General features: G+C 40.2%; 1 protein-coding gene across 8 annotated transcripts in view; it reads left to right on the top strand.

The window, feature by feature from the left end:
* The window catches only part of LOC134536208 (RNA-binding protein 33-like), a 38,425-nt gene extending 16,214 nt beyond the window's left edge, over window positions 1-22,211 (top strand). For 3 of the 8 annotated variants that reach the window (XM_063375863.1, XM_063375865.1, XM_063375862.1), the window contains 9 exons: window positions 595-681; window positions 958-1,129; window positions 1,402-1,760; window positions 2,871-2,990; window positions 3,872-3,964; window positions 4,055-4,219; window positions 4,464-4,543; window positions 17,921-17,998; window positions 19,397-22,211. In XM_063375863.1, the coding sequence (XP_063231933.1) occupies window positions 595-681; window positions 958-1,129; window positions 1,402-1,760; window positions 2,871-2,990; window positions 3,872-3,964; window positions 4,055-4,219; window positions 4,464-4,543; window positions 17,921-17,998; window positions 19,397-19,436 (1,194 nt within the window). In that variant the 3' untranslated portion in view covers window positions 19,437-22,211. The other 5 variants (XM_063375867.1, XM_063375868.1, XM_063375866.1 and 2 more) reach the window with 3 other exon arrangements.
* Window positions 22,212-22,606: the final 395 nt, after the last annotated feature.

The raw sequence follows: 22,606 nt of genomic DNA, 5'->3' as shown, positions 1-22,606 counted from the left end.
TTCAGAAATGAGGTATACATACGTATTAGATGAGTTTGAGGTTTTTTTTTTCTCAATTTAGGCTTTCACACAATTAACATTTTTTTTTTTCCTTTGTTTCCCCTGAAATAAATGTAAATAAGGGGTTTCGCTGTAAAAGATTGGGGAAGATATAATTCAAGTCTTGTGTCAAGAAATTGATTGAATAATTTAAAATATATGCCGGGGAATAGTTCCCCTAAATACTCGAAGGTTCACCGTGAGTCGTTGCAACACGAGTGCCAGGGGACGTGCGCAAGGTGCCGTGTGCTGGTGTCCGTGGTAACTGTGACCGTACTAATTAATTTCTTTATTTAATGAAAATGGCTTAAATTAGTGCAAATAAAACGTCCAAATGTATTTAAAATAAAAATAAATAAGTCTGGAATGTTTACTGTTTACATTTGTAACAAATAAAGTTTTTTGCTAGGCAACGACGGTAAAAATGTAACACACTGCGTGCGGACAGTGTTATAACTCAGTAATATAGTAGATACATATTACAGTGTCGGCGGTGACTGTGACCGCCGCACGGCAGTCGGCGCCCGGGGACACGACGTGCGTGGCTTGTTGCAGAGGATGCCGGACATGAGCAACCTGCACGAGGTGCAGACCGTGGACACGCTGCCGGACACCACGGTCGGGGAGGTGCCCCCGCTGACGGTGCGTTCCCAGGGCCACTGTCGGACAGGCTAGCTGCACGGTAGTTGAAGTGCAGACGATGAACAGACGTGGGGAGGCATGTCAGTTAATGTGAACTTTTAAAATAATTTTGTTTTGCTTAAGTTAAAAAAAAATTTGATGTGTTCAGGAGCGTGGTGATGTTCAGTAGACGGCAGGTGTCCGACTATGCCTGCCACCGGGAGAGGGGAGTATGCGATGTACACGGTAGTGGAGAGGGAGAAGACCAGGGGGGGTGAGAGGGTGTGCGGCCCGCAGGAGGAGCTGGAGCCGGAGGACGACGAGACGCGGGAGTACCGCAAGAAGATAGAGGAGCAGAAGAGGCTGCGGGAGAAGATTCTGCAGCAGAAGGAGGAGCGCCGGAAGAAGGCGGCCCTGCAGAAGCAGATGCAGCGGCAGCAGCAGTTCACCCTCGTCACCCCGGCCCCGGGTGAGGCGCTACGCACCGCCTCAAGTCCAGCGATGATACCTTTGAGTCGAGTCAAGACTTTAATTATTATCATGATGTTTTTTTTAGAGTCCTTAAAAATATAATTGAGCTTCAGTTGTAACAATTGGTTTTTCAGGTATAGTAAAATGAAAAGTACTGGAACGGATTATGTTTAGATGCCTAGTTGAATTTCTGGAGGGCCGTGCCCCAGCGTTTTATCACCCGCCTGCCCGCCACGTAGATCAGCCTCAGCGTGAGGTGTCTTTGTGCAGGGGAGGTGCCGCAGGGCAATGCCATCGCAACGATCGTGAACCGCAACACGGTGCAGCCGGCCCGCACCACGCCGGTGTCGCAGCGGCTGGGAGCACGCGGGCGGGGGAGGGGCAGGGGGCGGGGCGGGCGCCAGGCCCCGCCTCCGCTCCTGCCTCCCGCCCACTCCGTGGCTCTGCAGCAGCAGCAGCAGCAGCAACCACAGCAGCAGCCACAGCAACTGCTGCAGCAGCCACAACAGCAGCCACAGCAACTGCTGCAGCAGCCACAGCAACTGCAGCAACAGCAGCAACAACAGCAACAGCAACAGCGACTCAAGCTCTTCACTGTCAGGACCAAGACCGGCGAGCTCAAGCAAGTGGTGAGTCACATCACGCGCTTGCACTCAGCGCTTAGTTTCATAATGCTCCAAGTTTCCTGTGTGCGGTGGTTGGTTGCCCTCCAAAATGCTTTACCGGTCAGGCAGCTGCCGTGACTGACTTGGAGTTGGAACTGCCTCTTTATCACTATCTCGGGATTTGACTGGTGGGTGGTGTGCATAGGGTGAGGTATTTTGTTCTCTGGTTATTGTTCTTTGCCTTCACACCACCACCAGATGTGACCGCTGTACAAGATGGGAACACCTTTCCAATAGGCACCTGCAACCTGTGCCACCAGTTTCCTAAACACAATGTGCATGCCTTGGACCCTCCTTTGTACGGTTCTTTTTTTCTTTTTTTAAATATAATTAATAATTATTGGTTATCACTCTCAAACTCAGTTAAAAATAATGTCAAAACTAGGGTCGGGTTTCCAAAAATATGGCCAGTCCAATTCCAGTTTTGATTCTCATGTTTGGGATTTCTCATGTTTAGATTCCGATTCCATCAAATTCTCTACTCTTAGTAATGCTTCACAAACAATTCCTGATTCGTATGCTCAGATAAAAAACCTGTTTGTTATTTACAAAAAATTTTTAGAAATAAATAATTAATTTTTTTTCTTTTACTTTACACTTTATATAATAAACATTTGAAAAAATACAGGCACAATAATTCACATGTATTTCTTTCTGTATTTTTATACTTAAAACAAAATCAGTGGAATCAGTTGATTACAGATTTGGAATCGACCCAACACTAATCACAACTCTCTTAAACCTGTTTGACAGATTAGTTGCATTAAAACTTCAGAAACCACTTTTCAACAGACTTAAAAAGTTGGCTTACTAATAGGAAAAACCTGTTTGCAGTAGGGATGAGCCTGATGCGTTAGAAAGAGATGGGAAGCCACTGACTTTCGATAAATTGGGAACTTGGTAAAATCGATATAACATTTTCATTTTCATTTTTTTTTTTGTAATAATTCACTGTAAATATATGAGTCAGATGGTTGATGTCTCTAAATGAGGTGTAATACCTTGCCAACAACTGCTGTTGTTGAAGATGGAGTGAGTGTGGTGTGTGTGTGTGTGTGTGTGTGTGGTGCGCAGTGGGGCACCGTGGTGCAGTCGCAGACGGGCCAGCGCGTGGTGCGCTGCCTGCCCCAGCTGCCGGTCCAGCGGAGGATCGTCGTGAGCCAGCAGCCGCCGCCCAGCGCCCAGCCGCGTCAGGTCGGTGCTCTTCCCGGGACTTCCCCGCGGGGTCACTGTGTATTGGAACACTTACTATTCATTAGTAGGGCCTGGAAAAATTAGCATTTCTTTATTACAAAATTAGCATTTATGATGTTTAAAATTAGCATCTATTTTCCAGAAATTAGCATCTATTTTTTGAGAAATTTGCTTAAGATATTAATGTTACATAACAATACAAATTGCGAATTTTTCCGGCCCCTATTCATTAGGGATCAGTTTTGGATTTAGGTATGTACATGCAAATACAACCAATATTTAATAAAAACATAAATTTTTTCCTTGAGTCTAAATTATTCAAGTTCATGTACAGTTAAACAGTGTGTGATTTAACATTTAAGAATAGACATCTCTCATTATGTTAAATAGTTTTTTTGAATCATTTGGCAATAATTAGTATCAAAATGATTTTGAAACAAACAAGAAGTTAACAAATTACAAATTCATTAGAGTTGAAGAAGATAAAAAATCATGAATATAATTCAGCCTGGACATCAGGACAGTGGTGCAGTGTTACCTTTAAGAAATGGACAATGATGTCACTGCGTCACGTGCAGTATAGTACATCAGAAAGAGCAATGTAGCGCAACATGCTTGGGACTGATTTTCGGTAAATTTCCTTCAAATTTTAGACATTTAACAAAAATTTTACATGGCTCTTCGAAAGAAGTTGTAATAGAGAGGTGGACCTTGATAAACGGGGTCGTAACAACAGGGTTCTACTGTATGTGGTTAGAGTAAGGAAGTATTCTCACATTGTAAACGAGGAAATGAACTAGATTTTCAAAAAAAGGTATGGAAGAACAAATTGTGGTTGTCGCTACGAGAGTGGCCTGTGAGTGCGTGCCGGGAACTGGCAGGTGGCGGCGGGACGAGGCCGCACCGTGCTGCTGCGAGGGGCACAGCCCCCGGCCCAGCCGCAGAGGATCGTAGTGCAGAAGAGTGCCCAGCTGGTGAGTTACCCCTGTCCCCGCGGCAGCCACCCTCCTGCGGCCCCGGTGCTCGGAGGCGTGTATTGTTCTGAGGGTGCGGCGTGCGTGCAGGTGGGTAGCGGGACCCGGGTGGTGCTCCCCAAGAAGGTTGCGGAGGAGGGGGCGGCGCCCCAGCAGGCACTGCCCCGCACCAAGGTGGTCAGCATCGACAACCTGGCGGCCAGCACGTCCGAGGCTCAGCTGCGCAAGTTGTGCCAGCGTGTTGGCGCTCTTGAGGTGAGTTTTCGCCCTGTTTCTTTCACTTGACCTCTTGTTCCGTTTGCTGTCTTAAAGTTTTCAACCAACAATGTTTTTAAAGATAATTAATTTAAGTAGTACACTTAATACTATGCTGCTGAACGAAAAATATTAATTTTTTGAAAATAAGATCCGGGTCAACTGCAGCAAGGGTAACGTGTCGCTTGTCGTCAGCTGCTGTTGTTCTCGTGACGGAGGCAGGGCGCGTTGTGCGTGTTCACAGAGCTTGCAGATGTACGCCAAGCAGCGGCGTGCGGTCGTCACTTTCGCCAGTCCCGTCGCCGCAGCGACCTTCTTCAAGAGGTACCAGCGCAAGATGGTGGACCTCTCCCTCATCAGCGTCACGCTCGTGGTCAAGTAGCCTGCCTGCCTGCGACCCGTCTCTGCTCTCCCGTCTCTGCTCTCCTCGCCTCGGCGGCGTCTCCTCCGTTCCCTCTGGACGTGTCGGCTCCCGGGGGTCGCTAGGTGCCGGTCCACGTGTCCTCGATGGTCGTCTCGACGGATGCCGTTTGGCCGAGCCCCCCGGTTTGGTTCCAGCTTTTCTCTTGCGTGACTGCAACTCGCATACTGATGTCTGCATTTGAAAATTCACGGTGTTCTGACCATTGATTCCAAGCCTATGTATCTCAAAATATTGATGACAAATGACTTTTTTACTAGCCGAATTCATTCTGTTTTGTTTCTCGCAGCTTGCCAAATATCCTGGTGATTTGGCTGTTGTTTGGTTCCACCAACTGGTACACAATTGTATTTCAAACCTCAGTTGCAGCTTGATTTTGAGACACACGTGATGTTGTGCAGTACATGATTTATGCAGAGAAAATAATTTTTTCATCTTTGTGATGTGGATGTAGCTCTCAACAGGCTGAAGCAACCATCATATTTTTTTTACTGTTGCATTATTTTTGTTGTGTATTAAATTCAACAAGAAATGTTTGCTAGTGCTAAAGTCGGGGAAAATGTGGACGAAAATCTTATAAACTGGCAAACATGTGCAGAAAAGGCAGGATTGGATTATTGGACCAGATTATCAGTTAATGAAGACCAGTCGCTTGCAGTGAGGGTCATTTTGAAATGTAAGTGTGAGATAAAGCAGCAATTTGAATAGACGCTGTCACCTCAAGTATCTGTTGTGTGGTCGGCCACTAAGTTTTAAAGAGTTGTACTACTGCTAGACATGTTGCTATTCACTGCTTCATTGAGTATTTGTTTCAAAGATATGTAAATGGTGTCTGCCTTGTCGGTGTGGGCATGGTCCGTACCTTGCGCAGAAAGTGGCGTTTGTGCTATCAAGATGCTGTCGCTTGCTGGGAATAACGTTTAATGTGAACCACACCAAGTGGCTATTAAAAACATCCAAATTATAACTTGTCTAATAAACATGTGGGAACTGTACTATTGTATTGTGTACGTACATACTTAGTAGATGCACTGATGCCTCCTTGCGTTCGGCTTGCTCTCTTTAGCAGGTTTGTGTAATCACTCGGTTCCTGTGGAAGATAATGCTTAGGATGATAGAAGGATTAACCACAATTACATTAACTACATAGTTTTTTGTTAGTTCAAACACTAAGTTTGCGGGCTTCTTCCATTACCATTATCCTCGGTGCTTGGACTGGGTGATTATGAATTTAATTTACAATTTCAATCATGTTTTAAGTCCTCTAAAGGTCATTGCCCGCCCTGTATTCAGTCCTAGCTAGCCAGTAAATGGTAGTGGGCAGAGCTGGCGAGTGGTGGCCTCTAGCAATGCTCTGTATGTTCACTGATTGCCACAGTGTGGATGTCGACACAGTGATAGAGGTCGCAGGCGCGTGGAGGCATGCAGTGCTGTAGTTTGGCCAATGTGTCCATGTGTCTGTTTTGTAAGTCTGGTACCTCGCCTGCGGCCTGCAGTCCCAGCCAGTTGTCGCGGTAGCGATGGGACGTCATACGGGTTGGATTTTGATCTCCTGTTGGGCATTTCTAATGCCTTGCTGCCCCTATATTATATATATAAAAAATAGAAATACATAGTTGGATCAAAATTAACATGTTTTATTGTCTAAACTTTCAAATTTTATGCTAAAATCAATTTTGAAAAGTAGGGGTGCTATTTTTATGCAAGGAAAGTTTTTTTGTTGGGGTAAGTTTTTCGTAAAAAAGCAGAACATTTTGCATTGAAAGTTCGTTAAATAAAATGCAGAGTCCATCAATTCCTTACTTAGCACGTCTTCAAATTGCGTGAATTCATTTAGCGCGGTGTTAATTTTACTGCACCAGTCTTGAATAGCATGTCTAAATTTCAGTTAGCATGAAATCGCCACAGGCAAAAAAACGTTGGGCATGATGCCACAAAATCTGCAACTTGGTAAACAACAGATGTACCGTGGCATACAGTTAGCCATATGAGGGGGAAAGAGATTCGTGTGCAAGTCTGACTATGATATCGGCTGTTGTACAAACATCAGCTAAGGCAAGTTCAGTTGCGGCTATGGAGTGTAAAGGACCGGTGTATTCTGCCGGGCTGTACCGTTGTCAGCCGGCCACAGACCGGGCCGTGATGAACTTCAGTCTAGCCATTGGAAGGAAACTCGCACGCACAAACACAAAGCAACGTCTGCCCATTCGTCTGCCAGTAACTGTGCGTGCGCAAGCACCTGCAGTTGGAATCATATTGGAATCAAGGCTTCCAAGTGAGAACATAATGCATCGTGTTCAAGTATTTGAGACAAAACTAGAAGTATTACGGCGTGCAGAATGTCAGGAAGGCCACACTTATGTCGGTCGCACTTCAGTTTTAAGCAAGTCAACTGTGCGCACAATCATATGAAATAAGGACTCTATCAAACGTTTACATAAGTCTGATGGTTGGTTGGTTCTAGCAGGAACATATTTGACGTTAGTTACTAGACCAGAAATTAACAGATGATTTACATGGAAAAGTTTGTTAAATGAATGGTTCAATGAAAAAGAAAAAATCTCGGGCCTGACAGGATGGTGTGAGCCAACCGGTGGTACACGAATAAGAGAATAAGCACTTTAATGTTTTGAAAAAATTAAAATGTAAATATCCGGACAGTAATATTGGATTCACTGCCAGTAAAGGATGGTTTGGAAAGTTCCTGGGAAGGTACGCGACGTGAGTTGGAAGGTCAAGCCCGGGCAAGCAAGCCAACCAGTCGTACTGACGATGAGTACATAACCACGTATCTCCCATTACGCTGTGTCATATTTGTCATACAAAGTATTCAATAGTAGGCTTGTGAAGATAAGTCGTGTGACATATTTATTGTTGAGTGTTATTCTACGCGGTCCACGACGTGTGTCATGCAATCAGCACGGAGAGTGCGGTGCCTCGCTGTGGCTGGCTGCAGGTCGCGGGCGGGCGTGCGGACCATGCGTCCGTGTACGGAAGGAGGCGATGTACATTGCAGCATGAATAAAGCCTTGCGGCACACACAGAACTGCGCGTCGCTCAAGTGATTTACCCCCGTCCCTGCGCACGCTCCAGAGACTGGGAGGCCGTGCCGCGCCCTCCCACCGTCGCGTGCACTCCGCGGCACAGCTTAGTAGCACGGGGCCCATCTGCGTGGCATTGTCCTCAGCTTGTGGCTCGCCTTCGCGACGTACAGTTGTTGGTTGCCTGGCGAGTGGAAACTGCTTCCACATTGCCCCTAGTGCTTGCCACACGCCTTCTACAAACTGACGTTTTCAAAGAGCGTTGACAGTTGTTCATCTGTGGAAGAGGTCTGTCACAAAGCACAAAATTGTTGCTCGAAAGCTTTCTTTCGTAATGCTTGTGTGCAATTCGACAGTTGTTTCATCGCACGGACTGGAAGAAGGCGTTGCATAGACTGTGCCGTGCTGTGTCCCGTGGTTGGACGGCGGTGGTTCTTGTGTGAGAACAGTATCGATGTGCTGAGTGGTGAAGTGCTGCGATCGTGGGAGGGCGCGGCGGAGCGCGGCTGTAACTTGAAGGCCATTTCACACACACAGTGGGATGTTGTTTGGATGTGAGATCATTGCTCACAAGTCATAGTACAGCTACCAGTGGCTTATTTTTAGAGCATTAGTGGTTCCTTTTTATTTGAATTAACTTCATGTGCAATAATTTTTAAAAAAAATGTACATAGGTATATATATTTTTTTAAAACTGATAAAATTGCACATGTTTGTTGGCTATACATTTTAGCATTCACATGTTTTCTCGATCGCTCTGATTCAAATAGGTAAGAATTATTTTTATGCTAACTATGTTGTGCTTCTTTTAGTACTTAACTGTTTTCAGTGAAAGTTTTGATTAATGGATCAAAATGTAATTTGGTAAAACATTGAGTTTGTCCCAGTTAAAAGCTTTCAGGGAATGCGGGCTTTTAATATCAAAAAAATGTTTTGCTTATGACTTTGAAGTGGTATTGTATTAATGAAATGGGCAGTAAGCATTTGTTTTTGAATTGAGGCCTGATTTGAGTGTGTGAACGTGCCTTTAGAGCGGAGCATCCACTGACGAATGATGCTCATGTGTGATCGTTGGTCAACCAGTAGACCATGTAACTGCACACTGCAAGGCAGTGGTGACCAGATGTCCTGTATCGATGTGTCCGATCTTACTTTTCGAGACAACCAGTAGTTTGTGGAACTGTAACTGCTGCGCGTGCACAAATGGTCGCTCTCCAAGTATGTTGGTTACGTGCAAACAAGCCAGACACACACACTTCAGAAGGTGCCATAGTTAGCGAGTTTGAGTGTTATGTTGTTTAAAAAGAAACGCATGTTTGAACTAGTATAATAATTTTTAAATCATTATTGTTCTTGGTGTCTGGCCATGTTGGTGTTCATGAGTACTTTTGGATACATCAAAATTTCATAAAAATAAATAAACTTTATGTTCCTGAAACTACGTTACTTTTATATGGTTATTTTTTATTCATTTGTTATTAATTTAATATTTTAAATGATTTTACACAGAAAATATTGGATATGTGATCCAAAAATCTGAGAATATCAATATTAGTATTTCTCTTCTTTTTTGCACATCTGCTCATCACTGCTGCAAAGCCTTAGCCTTATAAAGTATTAACTGGAAAAGTTAAAAGTTTTGGGCTTATGTTCCCATTTCTGATTCGACATACACCAAGTACTGTAATGTTACTAGTAAATTTCTTTCAAATTGAAGATAGAAATTCATCACTGCTGGTCCAAACTAGTTATGATTTATCCTCTACATTTGAAGCATTTTTCCAGAATGGTGTAGAGTGAAAACAAATGTTACATTTCTTAAGAAATATTTAATATAAATAGCCATTGTGAAATTATTTGTTTGTTACTAGAATTGTTTTGAAATTGTCAGTGCAGTTTTTTTGAAAAACACATTGTACTGCACAATCTTTACACATGGCAATCAATTCATGATGAGTAATATCCTGTTAACATCCTGTTGTGAAAATTAGACGGTTAAGTATGCAATACTGCCATACTGCGTGTAGTTGTTTGAAAGGTAGCATGGATGAGAACTGCAACTATTTCAGTGGAGAAGCAAGCTTGAAGAGAATGTAAAAATGCAAGTAATCATCCAACAAATGCTAGTTGCAAGTTTTTAGCTCAGTGGTGTTAAATGAAGTGTTCACAGGCAGTTATGTGGGTATGTATGTTATTCATTCATGTTGTTGAGAAGTTCACACATGTCTGACAAGGATTACTGAAAGAAACTTATTGCAGCTCAAGAGGAACAGCTATGGTAATTTTAATGTCTTTTTTTTTATGTTTAGTTACAAGGCCTAACTTACTTTTTGCCTGTCTTTAAAAATACTTAATGCTATAGTTGTTTCACAATTGAGCATTTTTTGCAACTAGCCTTGCAAAGAAAATATCCTTGTTTGCAATTCCCTGCAATGTAATTCAAGTTAACTTAACTTGTGTTGTGTTGCACTGCCTTGTCAAAAGTGTAATTTTTAATTGTCGATTTGGTAAAAAAAAAATGTCTGAAGTTATCATATATTTTTGTTGTACAGCAAACTCCTGGTTATCCTGTTTCAGTTTATTGGCAAACTGTTATTTGCCAATTCATATTTAATGTTTGCCTAGCGATAATTGTGTGTTTGATTGTGCGTGCAGTTTTGTTTTGGCGAAGTGTTCAACTCTGCCTTTGATTCTGATTCTCGGGTGTAAAGTCCTCGAAAGAAACAACTTGTGATATTAAGAGTCCCGAGTCTAAACCTTAATTCTAAAGATGTATGGAATCTTAAGACTGACTGTAGTCCAAATGATGAATTGATCTCAGATACGAGGCAAGTGCCGACAGCAAGCGTGTGTTAGGAGCTGGATGGTCGGGAGTATGCTGGACCAATCACAGCTCTGGAGAGCGGCGGGAAGCGGGCAGTGCTTTCCTGCGAGTGCTGAGACAGTTGTGAGGCAACTATTTGCAGCTTTGTGTTTGCTTGAAGCTCTGGAGCTTCTCGGCACGGTCATTGTATTGGCTGTACGTGCTTGAACAGAGGCTGGGCTCGGGAGGGGAGCCGTGTTCTGCAACTCTGCACTGCGAGACCCTTGTAGTCAGTTCCCGTCGACAAGTTCCTGGTGCCTAGTCCTTGTAAGCTTTAGTAGTTCCGCACCTGATCTGTGAACACATCAGTTGTTTCTTGTTTCACCCTGTGAGAAGTTTGTAACATTTAATACGATCTTGATCCATTCTGGAATGTCCTCCTGTAGATATTCACTGTGTTTAATTGTTATACCTAACAGTTCAGTCCAGACATTCCCATTGGAGAAGTTTTATTGCATTATAACTTACAAGCTTTGAAAATCCTGTATGTAACCGGAGGGGCTTAACGTATCTTCACTGTGTCGAGAGAAGTTTTACTGGTGGGCGTGCGGATCAGTTTCCGAGTGGGTGCTGAAAGTCTTGAGGTTTGATTGTTTGCATCAACCGATCAGCTAGTACAGTAAACTCTCTCCAGTCCGGGGTTCTTGGGGATTTACAGACCACGGATTTGTGAATACTCCGGATTTTTGAGAGGTAAAAAAATTGTTTATTTTTTACTGTTAAAAAACATGTTTTTTCTCTTCCCTCGTGTAGGTAAATGACACGTTAGCAGCTATCTAATGGAATTACATAAAACAGAATACATTGCTAAAAAAGATTCAAAATTACTTAAAATTAAAATAACGCCACATCTCTTTGACACTGTGTACTAAAGCATCTCCCACTGCACTGTTTACAGCCAGCCGGCCGCACGGACGGCAGACACGCGGCGCTGCGCCAACCAGCTGGCTGTAACCAGTGATGTAATCTTTTGTTTACAGAGATGCGAGTGCGTGTTTGGGCGTGTGAAGAGTTTTTCGTTTCAAACAGTTCTTTTCCGACTCACTCTCTGCTACGAAAGCTTTGAGTTTTTGCTTTTGTATTTTTATGTCATACACGGTTGACTCGTCAATACCATACTCAAGCGCGATTGCTGCAACACGTACACCACGATTCAACTTGTCACATATTTCAAGCTTTTGTTTAAATGTCAGTGTTACGTGTTTTCTTTTCACCTTCATAATTCTCCACACTCAGTAAAACCTTTAAATATGTACAATCAACTGCTGTGCACTTCTACTCTGAGCTACCGTAAATGCTCCACTAAGCAGTTGCTCTCTATCGTGAGACATTTATTTTCCCCCTATCTAAATATCCTACACTCTCAGCACGTCTTTTATTTTGTTCGTGTCAGATGTCACGCGTTTTGACAGGCAGAAAAAAATAACAGAGATGCGAGTGCGTGTATCGTAGTTACACGGTGCGGCACACACACTTTTTTACCGTGGGAACACAGCGCACCACAACACTGCAGAACGCTTATAAAAAAAAACATTTATTTTTCAGTTACAAAACACCACAGATTTCTGAGTACTACGGATTCTCGTGGTCTGGATTTGCGAGAGTTTACTGTAGTCGATCTTTCACTTGCAGGTTGTTTGCATTAGCTGAACGTAATGTAAATGTTATTTTTATTTATTTATTAAGATTTGTGATGTGCCCACCGACAGTTATAACACTTTTATGGTGGGCACGAAAATGCATAGCTTAATAGTAATTGCTGTTTTTGGCTATTTTCGAAAGGTGTTGCTGTCAAGATTTACAGACGTATCTTTGTCCTGTTATCGTGTTGGGAGTGTTCAGTTCTCAGAAAATGACAGGTTCTGGGAGAGGGGATAGGGGTACGTATATATCTCCCCCTGTAGTTACGAAAATAAAATTAGAGATTTCGGCAAAGGCAGTGTGATAAGTGATGCATGTTGAGAATGATAATGCAACTGTTCAAACCCCCTTTTCTTTAAACTTTTTTCCTTGCAAATTTCCTTCTCAAATAAATTCTTTTTTACACAGCTGTTCTCAGAGGTCTTTGTTTCGGTCATAACCGTGGTGGGCAGTGTTTTCCAAGAAGCCAGTGTTTTTGCCTCAGCCCATGGCTTCTGTTCAGGTTAATACAGCAATTATGTTGCATGTGAATTATTATTAATTTTATTATTAAAAGCATGTCATTACATATGGACAGATAAAGGAAGAGAATGACAATTTTGCTGATGCAGTTGAACTTACTAAAACATTCTCTCTCTCTCTGCATATTTCTAAGTAATAACTTGGCTTATTCAGTATGTGACTTAGTTTCCACTCAAAATTGCCAGAAAATAGTTTTGTGTAAAAGAATGTTTTGTTAGGTTTACGCTGCAGCATGTGTCGTTGCTTGCTAGAAAGTCAGTTTCGAAATCCTAATGATGTACAACCTGTAACTTTTGTGCGAAAACACTGTAGGTTACCTGCAGCCAGTTGAATTGCTTGGCCATTAAGGGTATCGTTTGCCTACACTGCCAAGTGGTATGATTAGACACTTTGATTGATGTAATAATTACATTTTAGAAATATTTCCTGTTAAATATTACTCGACTTCACATCTGTGAGTGAGTTGCCGCCAACCGCCGACGCCAGTTCACGTGAAGGGGACGCATTGCGTGTCAACCACTCCGGCCGAGCGACACCCTTGATGGCTCCTCTTGCAGTAAAATAATTGTTGTAAATTTTTTCCCTCAGCAGGAAAGAACACGGACTGCATGTAAGTTACAGTAAGCAGCCTTTACGAACTTGTAAGTGGCTGAACGCCAGGTTGGGCCTCTGTAAAGCACGCTTGCTGGAGAGTGTTACGTGCCGCGCGAGCAGCGAGATGTGCCGTGTGTGGCACCGAGCATGGCCTCGGCACAGTGACTTGAACAGCCCGTGCTCGGTCCAGTGGTGAGGTACGTGCAGCGAATTCTTCAATTGGTGGTCTTCTGTTCTCTCTCTCTCTTGACCATACGCTTAGTGCTTGCTTTTCATCGTGAGGACCACCAACTAAGATTTTACTGCTTGCTTGTTACTTCTGAAGACTCTCATTTTGTGTCATAACAGGTGACAACCTATGTGCAGAAACAGATTTTATGATTTTATTTTTTGACCATTTTCTTTTTTAAAAATACTGTTTATTTATAAATTTAGTGTTTTTTTTGGGCCTGGGGGGGGGGGGGGGATTTGAATATAAATTTTTTTTCTTCATAATCATACTTGCCAACTTGAACAATTTATACGTAAAATATGCCAAAAATCATGTTTCTGCTTGACTTAATGCATGTAGCCTGCTCTGATGCCGTGAGCAATGTATATATACCAGCCAGTGTTCAAGCAACATGTATAAGTCTCGATTAACTGAGTTAATTTGGACTGCGGCAAACTCGGATAAGTAAAAGCTTTGACTAACACATGTAGAGTAAGAAAACCTTTTTGGTTTTCAGTTGGCCCAGTGGTATCATTTTTCGGGATGATGTTTTTCCATCTTTTCTTCAGTATAGATTCTTTCACTTCACTCCATGATTTGCTTAACCAGTAAATGGCATCTTTGAAAATAATTATTTTTAGACTTTCAACAACAGTCAATATTATTTTCTCAGTCCTCAAGCAAATGTTTGAACAGTCTTCGCTGGTAATGGCACTTTTTGTTCGCTTGGTTAGTCGAGACACTACTCTAGTTATAATTCATAAGTTTGATTAGAATTTTTTAAATTTGAATGTTAAATTATTTTTCTTCATCAAGGTACAGTGTACATATTATTATTTTTACTATTCTAGATATTCTTAACAATCACTGTATTGTGGTTAAAATCACTCTCAACTGGAGATGTTTCTTTAAATCATATGGTATGCTTTAATGAGTTAATTTTTTTGTTGATAACAAACAATTTGAAATGTTGTAAGCTTCTGAAGTGTGATCGTATGAGCATGCACATGGCCAGCGTGTATCACTGTGTTCCGACTGGAATTGTGAGTGCATTGTGGGTGACGCCGGGTGCACGGTGACCAAGCATCGCGAACTTTTGCTGTCTCGTCTGTGGTTGGTGGGAAGCCGTCGCAAGTGTTGCCATCTCCGTGACCTTGCCCGGTCTGCCACCAGGACGGCCAACTTTCGAACTGAGCCATTCCTTCACAGACTGAACTCGTGAGTTGATTAAGGAGGACTCTGTTTTTAAAAGTACATTGCAAATTTACAAGTCCGTGTGGCTGCATGTACAGAATTTGCATGGAAATAGTATTTTCTGTGAAACAGTGTCAGTTTTCTTATATATATAAATTATTTAATTTATGTGTTTAAGAAAGTGTGAGAGTGATAAAACCCTTGTAGCACAAATATTGTAATATTTGTACTTAATTTATAAACAAACTGTTAATGTCAATAATTTACTTGTTTTTTCTGGCTTTTCAAAATATCCAAAGGGATATTTTTTTCCTGGTTATGTATTATATTTTAATGTTGGTGAAATATTATAATATTATTCTTGAATCTAAACTGCAGCGTTATATGTAATACTACAAATACTTAATGGAAGTGAATCCAAACATACCATCCTACTATTTGGAGGTCTTTGTAGATAGAGAACAGACAATCACTAGAGTTGCGAACATGATATGTTATTGCATATGGAGTGGTCTCCCTGTAGCAGTGCTGCTCCTGGTGATATCTATGTGTCTGATCAGTCGCTTGTAAAATACTTCTACACGACTGTTTACATACCAGAACATCAACACTCTCGACAGTTTCATCCATTTTCCTTGGTCATTAACGGTAGCTACACTTAAAGTAATTCTGGCGAGATTTTGCCACCAATGAAGCACCAAGTGTTACTGTGTCTAGGTTCTCTAATTTGAGACTTGATTTCCGTTCACAGAGGATGTTTGCTGCACTTTGTATTCAAGAAGACTATCCGTGGTTCACTCTCCAGTTAAACTGAGGAACATGGTTTACAACATGACTAGTTTTAGGGTTAGCAGTTAGTCCATGAGAGAGGTTCTGTCAAAGAAGTTTTCCCGAGTTGTGTTGTGGTCCCCTCGGTATAGTTGTTTTTAACCTGTGTGTTTCTTTGCTCGGGTAAATGTGTGGGCTCTGCCTAAGCCTGTGTGCCGTCGTCTCGGACTGCAGCGGTGGCCGTGCGCCCGAGTGCGCTGCTTGCACAGACTGAAGCACGGCTTGCTCGGCTGCTTGTGAGCAGCAACTAGCGTGTGGCTTGCTGCGTCACAAGCAGTGGCGGATCCAGGATTTTGGTTTGGGAGGGGCTTGACCCAGCTGAGGCTAGGGATTATCAAGGCAAACACTAAAACAATAGTGGACCCAGATGCTTTTGGAGGGGGCTTGAGCCCCTTAGCCCCCCCTCTGGATCCGCTACTGGTCACAAGCTTTATGTAACACATGCTCGGTGATTGGAAGCTGAAAGCCGTGCTTTCGCTAAATGTTCAGTATTAATAATAATGTGGTATTAGCGTGCAGATGTGGATGTTTTCCAGTACTGACTGTGTATTTTTTTTTTTTAAGTAAGAATAGCTGGTAAATGACTGCACTACATACTTTCCCCTCTTAAGCACAGCATTCACTTGGTAGTTTTGAGTTGAGGGCAGTTAGGTGTACTTGTATCCTGTTTGTGCATGAAAGTGCTTGTGGGATTATCTCTGATCCTAGTGTGACAGGTAGTGATTGACATGATCCCAACGTGACATGTAGTGATTCTCTCTGACCCCAGTGTGACAGATTGTGATTTTCTCTTATCCTGGTGTGAGAAGATTGTTGTTTATCTGTTGATACTAACTTTTCAAGGTTCCTTTTAAGTACGTCACTCAAAGTTATCCATGAGATAAATTTTAGTAGTATTAGATAAGTATAACATTAACTTTTCCAAGTCATTACCATTGTATGAATAAAAATAAAATATTTAATTTCTAATTATTATATAAATTAACAATTTTCCAGTAGCAAACATGTATATTTGAAATACTCAATTTTAATGCAACCAGTGATAAGTAAGTAACATCGAACTATTTGTTCACTTAAATTATTGCAAATAACAGAGAATCAAACTCATTCAGTTACAATAAAAGTCAATTAAACAGCTTGAAATATTCAAACATCATCTATAATTCAATTGGTTGCATTTATTACTTCGGCTAGAAAATCAAAGTATAATTACTATCATGACATGATAGTTTCCAACTTAGCAGCAAAATCGAACAGTCAAATAAATAGATTATATATGAGTTAAGTTATTCCTTAAATCAAAATAAACTGAAGATATTTCAGCAAATAAATTACCAGTCGAGCAAGAGCAAACAAACCCTGAAAGTTACTCCCATTAACATTTAGGGTATGTGCTAAGCTTGGACACAAGGAACATAGTTATTTATAACGAATATTAACAAATTTAAATTGAAGCTAATATTTATATCAACTAATTGCACTTGAGATACTTATTTACAAAACATATGCATAACAGGTAGTGATTGTCTCTGATCCCTTGATGAAAGGTAGTGATTGTCTCTGATTATAATGTGACAGGTAGTGATTGTATCTGGTCCCAGTGTGGCAGGAAGTGATTGTCTCTGGTCCCAGCATGACAGGTAGTGATTGTCTTTTATCGGAGTGTGATGGGTAGTGATTGTCTCGGGGCTGTGACTTGCTGTGCTAGTAGTGATACCTGATCGCTGAGGTCATGTGAGTCATCAAAATTCCAGTCCGGGTTGTGTGAAGTGCCATGTAATCCATTTGAAATGATGTCAGAAACATACGAAAAAAAACTATTTTTTTACTGTCATAATTGAATGAAAGGCAGCTTACAGTAATGTGCCAGCATAGTAGGAATTTTCTGAGGAAACCAATTGCAATTGTGTTTCCTTAAATTATAATTACTTCACCATCTTTGGTCAAACTGTGATGTAAATTATTTTGTGTGTTCAGGCTGCCTGGAAGATAGCATCATAATGGTTTTCAACTGATGGCTTTTTGAGGTATGCTGCTATACATCAACCCAGCCCCCTTTGAGACATTTTTAAAATAGAGTAAAACCCAGATAATAAGACTTCTTTTACACTGGATGAGGGGGAAAAAAAACTGTATTAGCCAAGATTTTTGTTTCATTTGCCAGTGGACATGTCTCAGATATTTAATTGTATTGTAATATGTTCAAAATTTTATTTAATAGTGTGTTCTGCCAAAAAAAATACTATTTTTATTGATAATGAATATGTGGACTTTATGGATCCATTTAATACAGAGAGAGAGAGAGGGGGGGAGATAGTATTGCTAGTGCATGTTCGATGAAGGCCGTGTGTTGCGTGCTGACCCGCTTGTGGGCGTGTGTGTCCAGGCAACGAGAGATGCGCGGCCGTGCGCGCGCCCGGGACCAGGAGTGGAGGGGAGGACGTGTAGCCGTGCTCCCAAACAGGTTTGTGCTCAGCCAAGCGTAGCTTGGATTACTCTCGGCAAATCCTTCTCTCTGCCGAGCTGTGTAGCGAGGTTGCTGTGCCTCTTGTGTTACAAGAGCTTCACGTAAGTTAAGTGGTGAGCTTGCGCTCTTGGGATAACTCTGGATGCACCCCCCCAAAAAAAAAAACTTGTTTTGCTTAGTGCAGTTAGCTAGAAACATTAAGAGACAGTTTTAATTCATAGGATATTACACAAATAAAATGGATTTACATTTTGAAGTTATTTAGGATAGGTACATGTAACTTGGCTGCATCTCAGAGATGGCAACCATGAATCATGTTGGTCGTGAAACTAGTGTAGATTACAATCACCAGAAAATCACCACATGGTTCAAGTGGAACATTTGGGAGAATGCTAAGTACATGTAGTACTGCTGTGGTTTATTTCACGCTCCTGCTGAAGCAAAATGCAAGAGTGTGTGGCCTGTTTTGTTTTTAGATGAGAAAATCTGCAGCAAAGATGGTGGACATGTTTTTTTGCACGTTGGAGCTCTTGTGGCTGTGAGTGTGTGATGTGTTAGCGCTGAAGGACAGTGTCTGTGGATACCTCTCTCGAGTCGGTGAGCAGTGTTCGGAATAATGGATCACAGATGTGGTTATGTATTCGTTTAGTACCCTTGTTCCTAACCTTTTCACTCTTGTTACCCCTATGACCTGTCAGAGAATGTGATTTTTACTCCCCTTTAAAATGTTATCGAAGAAAACAACACGTGAATACAAATAACTTTTCATAAACTAGCACAAAAATTTACGTAATTACAATTTCAATGTACTTCCTTAATTAATTAATGACAGTTAATGTGAAGGTTGGATTTTTTTTTTTTGCATTCACGTGTTTTTTTTTTTTTTTTTTTGTTAGGTTAAGTTTCATTTAACACACATCTCAATTCATGTTTCACATTGAGACAGTTTCTGGCCTTTGTTTTTATTTACTATTACTAGAGTTGAGAAACCACTCTCACATCTTCAAGTGGTAGCCAACGGTACTATATTTCTTAGAGCTCTGTCAGCTATAATAGGATATTCGGAGAATGTACCGAGGTCATAATTTTGGAATTACACTTTGAAAGAGGCTATCCTCGCGTATTCTGAGCAATTATACTTTGGCTGACACATCTTCGTCTTGAAAAACTTCATCAGCGCGAGAGAGCGCAAGCCACGTGACGCTGATCTGTCATTCTGTTATCTGCATACCAGAAATAACTAGCATTATTACCCCCACAGAATAGCTGTTTTACTCTCGCAGGGGTAATTACCCCCAGGTTTGGAACTCATTGTTTAGTATAACAGTTTTTTAAGACAGTGTTGAAATTTGGAATTTATAATGGTTTTATTAACTTAAAATTTTTTTTTTGCAGGATTGTGATCTTGAATCGAAGAAGTTCTTCATACTTGTAGGTTTTTCTTATATGAGACTGATTTCATAATGCTTTACAAGCAGCCATGGTTATGTTACCACATATGTTAGGTTACCTCACTTTACAAGTAGTTTTCTGTATGTGGCTCTGCCGGGTATGATGTCATTTATGTTGCGTTGAGAGTTAAATTTTTAAGGCTATGCTGTTGCATCTAGTCTGGTATGTGTGTATCCTGTTATAATAAAGTACCTGTGATGTCAGAAATATTTTTTTTTATATTTTATTGTTAGTATATTGTAGGTAGATACAGTTACTTAATAAAGACTGCATCAGTGTAATGGTAGAATAATTACGATTACTTGTTATTTCCCTTTAGGCAATGTGTGTGGTACTGAACAATAATGGGTTCAGTAATTAGTTCCAAGTATTTTTTGAAGAGAAGATTTTTTTTTTGTGGGCTGACTTGATCTGTGCTACTTGTTATGAGAAACACATGCTATTAGTTATTATTTTGTTAATTTACTGCTTATTAATATTTTCTGGCAAATTAATTTTATATATTGCTTATGAAGTGTGTGCATGTGTGCATGTAGTAAGTGTAAATTGCATTTATTGTCTGCATTCACATTGTCATTTAGGGTGGTTCTATGAAGGTTCTTGTTTGAGAATAAAACATGTAAGTAATTCCATTGTCTACATTTATCTTGTATTGAAGCCCACACAAGATATTGTCTAGGGAAATAACAACCTCTTATGAGAATATGCTTTATCATGTTGACACAACACTTCTGTGTTTTTGCGATGTGTTGTTGGTATTTTTCAAGTTATATAATGTGATATAAGCGATTGGTGGTAATTTATATATTTAGCATTTTAAAGAATAGCAAATTATGCAGGGTTTAATGTGCCTCAACTGAAATTTTTACTCAGTACTAAAAGTTCCATTTTTTAAAATTATTTAATGAAATAACTTTTATTTCTGCAAATTAGTATCGTACATGGTTGAAATGCTTGAAGTTTGTTCATTTTGTTCATATGTTACAAACACATCTCGGAATATCTGCCATTGCACATATTGCAAGCAAATGTACTCAGGGTAAAAGAAAGTGGCTTTCTGTATAGTGTATGAGTGCTGACTGATGACTGAAACACTGCACTCGTTTCATGTACAAGAATAACCCTGAAAGTGTTCATTAATGCAGTGAAGTCTTGTTAGAACATACTTATAAACCCTTAAGTTTGCAGTTAGCGAAAATACTTTATCCTGAAATTTTATTGAATGTAAAACATTTGCAGGGATTTAAAAAGGTATACCAAAAGTTAAAAGTAAAAAAAAAATATATTTAATGAGGAGTTACTGTGTAATAATATTGACCTGTTGTAATTTTCTGAATTAAAATGATTTTCTTTGTTTTCAATGTGGAATATGAACACGTGACAGTCATTACCAGATGTATGGACAGTAATAACTCCAAGAAGTAGTGACTGAGTTATGATTATGGGCTGGAAAAACTATCATATATATTTTTTTTACAATATTAGCATCTATTCTTTTTATTAATTAGCATCCTTTAATTTTAAACTAGCATTTTTAATGCAACTTATTCAGAACTTTTTATTTACATTCTAAATGTTTGGAAACTAAATATTCATATGTACAAATAAATAACCCTCTGTTTCAGCATTGTACAAAAATAAACATTTTTTTCATGTCTTTCTAGATTTAACCCCCCCCCCCCCAAAAAAAAATGCTTGTTTTGCTTAGTGCAGTTAGCTAGAAACATTAAGAGACAATTTTAATTCATAGGATATTACACAAATCAAATGGATTTAGGTTTTAGGATAGGGGTACATGTAACTTGGCTGCATCTCAGAGATGGCAACAACGAATCATGTTGGTCGTGAAACTAGTGTAGATTACAATTACCAGAAAATCACCACATGGTTCAAGTGTAACATTTGGGAGAATGCTAAGTACATGTAGTACTGCTGTGGTTTATTTCACGCTCCTGCTGAAGCAAAATGCAAGAGTGTGTGGCCTGTTTTGTTTTCACCTTACTAGCCAACCATACTCCAATCTGCAGCAAAGATGGTGGACGTGTTGTGTTTGTGCATCAACTGCAGTGCAGATAACTCTAGCGACAGACATAAATGAGAATGATTTAATTGTGCTTGCATGTGTGTCCTGGACAAACTGTAAAGTACGAATATGAGTCGAGTCAGGTCACTCAAAGTCTACGAGAGGGTTGTTTCTTTGTAAGTTTTAGAAGATAACATTTTGTTCAACAATTTTGAAAACTGTCAAAAAAAAAAATATAGCAGTTATGTGGCATTTAATAAAGGATATTTTAAAAATTCGATGCGTTTTCAAACTTTTTAGTTAAAATAGCATTTATGTTGAAAATTATCAAAAAAAAAAGTGTCTAAAATAATATGATAATTTTTCCAACCTCTAGTTATAATAATTGATGCTGGCTAAAGGACTGATCACCCACCCTCCAACCAGACGCGAGCTGCCAACCCACAGTGAAGTGAGAGCATTACGGTGATACTGTCAAACTGTGACTCATTTTTGTCTTGTATTCTGGCAACTACTGAAAACAGAAGAAACACATGTTGCAACCATCTCTGTCTTACTGATATCACGTGTTTGATCAAAGACTGACGTGTGTCTTCGCGTGCTGTGAAGTGGCTAGTTTGAAAGTTCCTGTGCCTGTGTTTGGCCTTCCAGTATGTTTATTGTTTATGGCTTTTTTTATATATATATATATATGTTTTTGTATTTCATTGCTGAAAATATACATCATGCATTTGAGTTTTGTTTTTTTGTTAGCTCCTGTTAGCCTAACCAATTAAGTACCTACTTAAAGTGAGCTGTACCCTGGATTGCAGTTCATCACTGCTTTTAATGCTAGGTGGATTTTTTTTTTGTGTGGTTAAAGGAAATATATATATAATGATGTTTTTGATCACTATTTATGTTTATATGTATATTGCAAAAAGAAAATTTCAAAATTTGCCAAGTTTAAAATTAAAAATTTCACATGTGAGCAGTGTAATATTCTATTGGTTATAGCAAACTTTTTTTTTTTTTTAACTTTTATATTGGCAATTTAACTCAATAAAAAATATGTTAGTGTTTGACAAACCTTGCCTTGAGAGAGATAGCAAAGTTCTAGTCTTAGCCTTCATAAGTTTGTATCTATAACA

This window comes from Bacillus rossius, chromosome 10 (assembly GCF_032445375.1).
Source record: "Bacillus rossius redtenbacheri isolate Brsri chromosome 10, Brsri_v3, whole genome shotgun sequence".
NCBI classification, from domain to species: domain Eukaryota; kingdom Metazoa; phylum Arthropoda; class Insecta; order Phasmatodea; family Bacillidae; genus Bacillus; species Bacillus rossius.
This window is presented reverse-complemented; position numbering and strand designations above follow the sequence as displayed.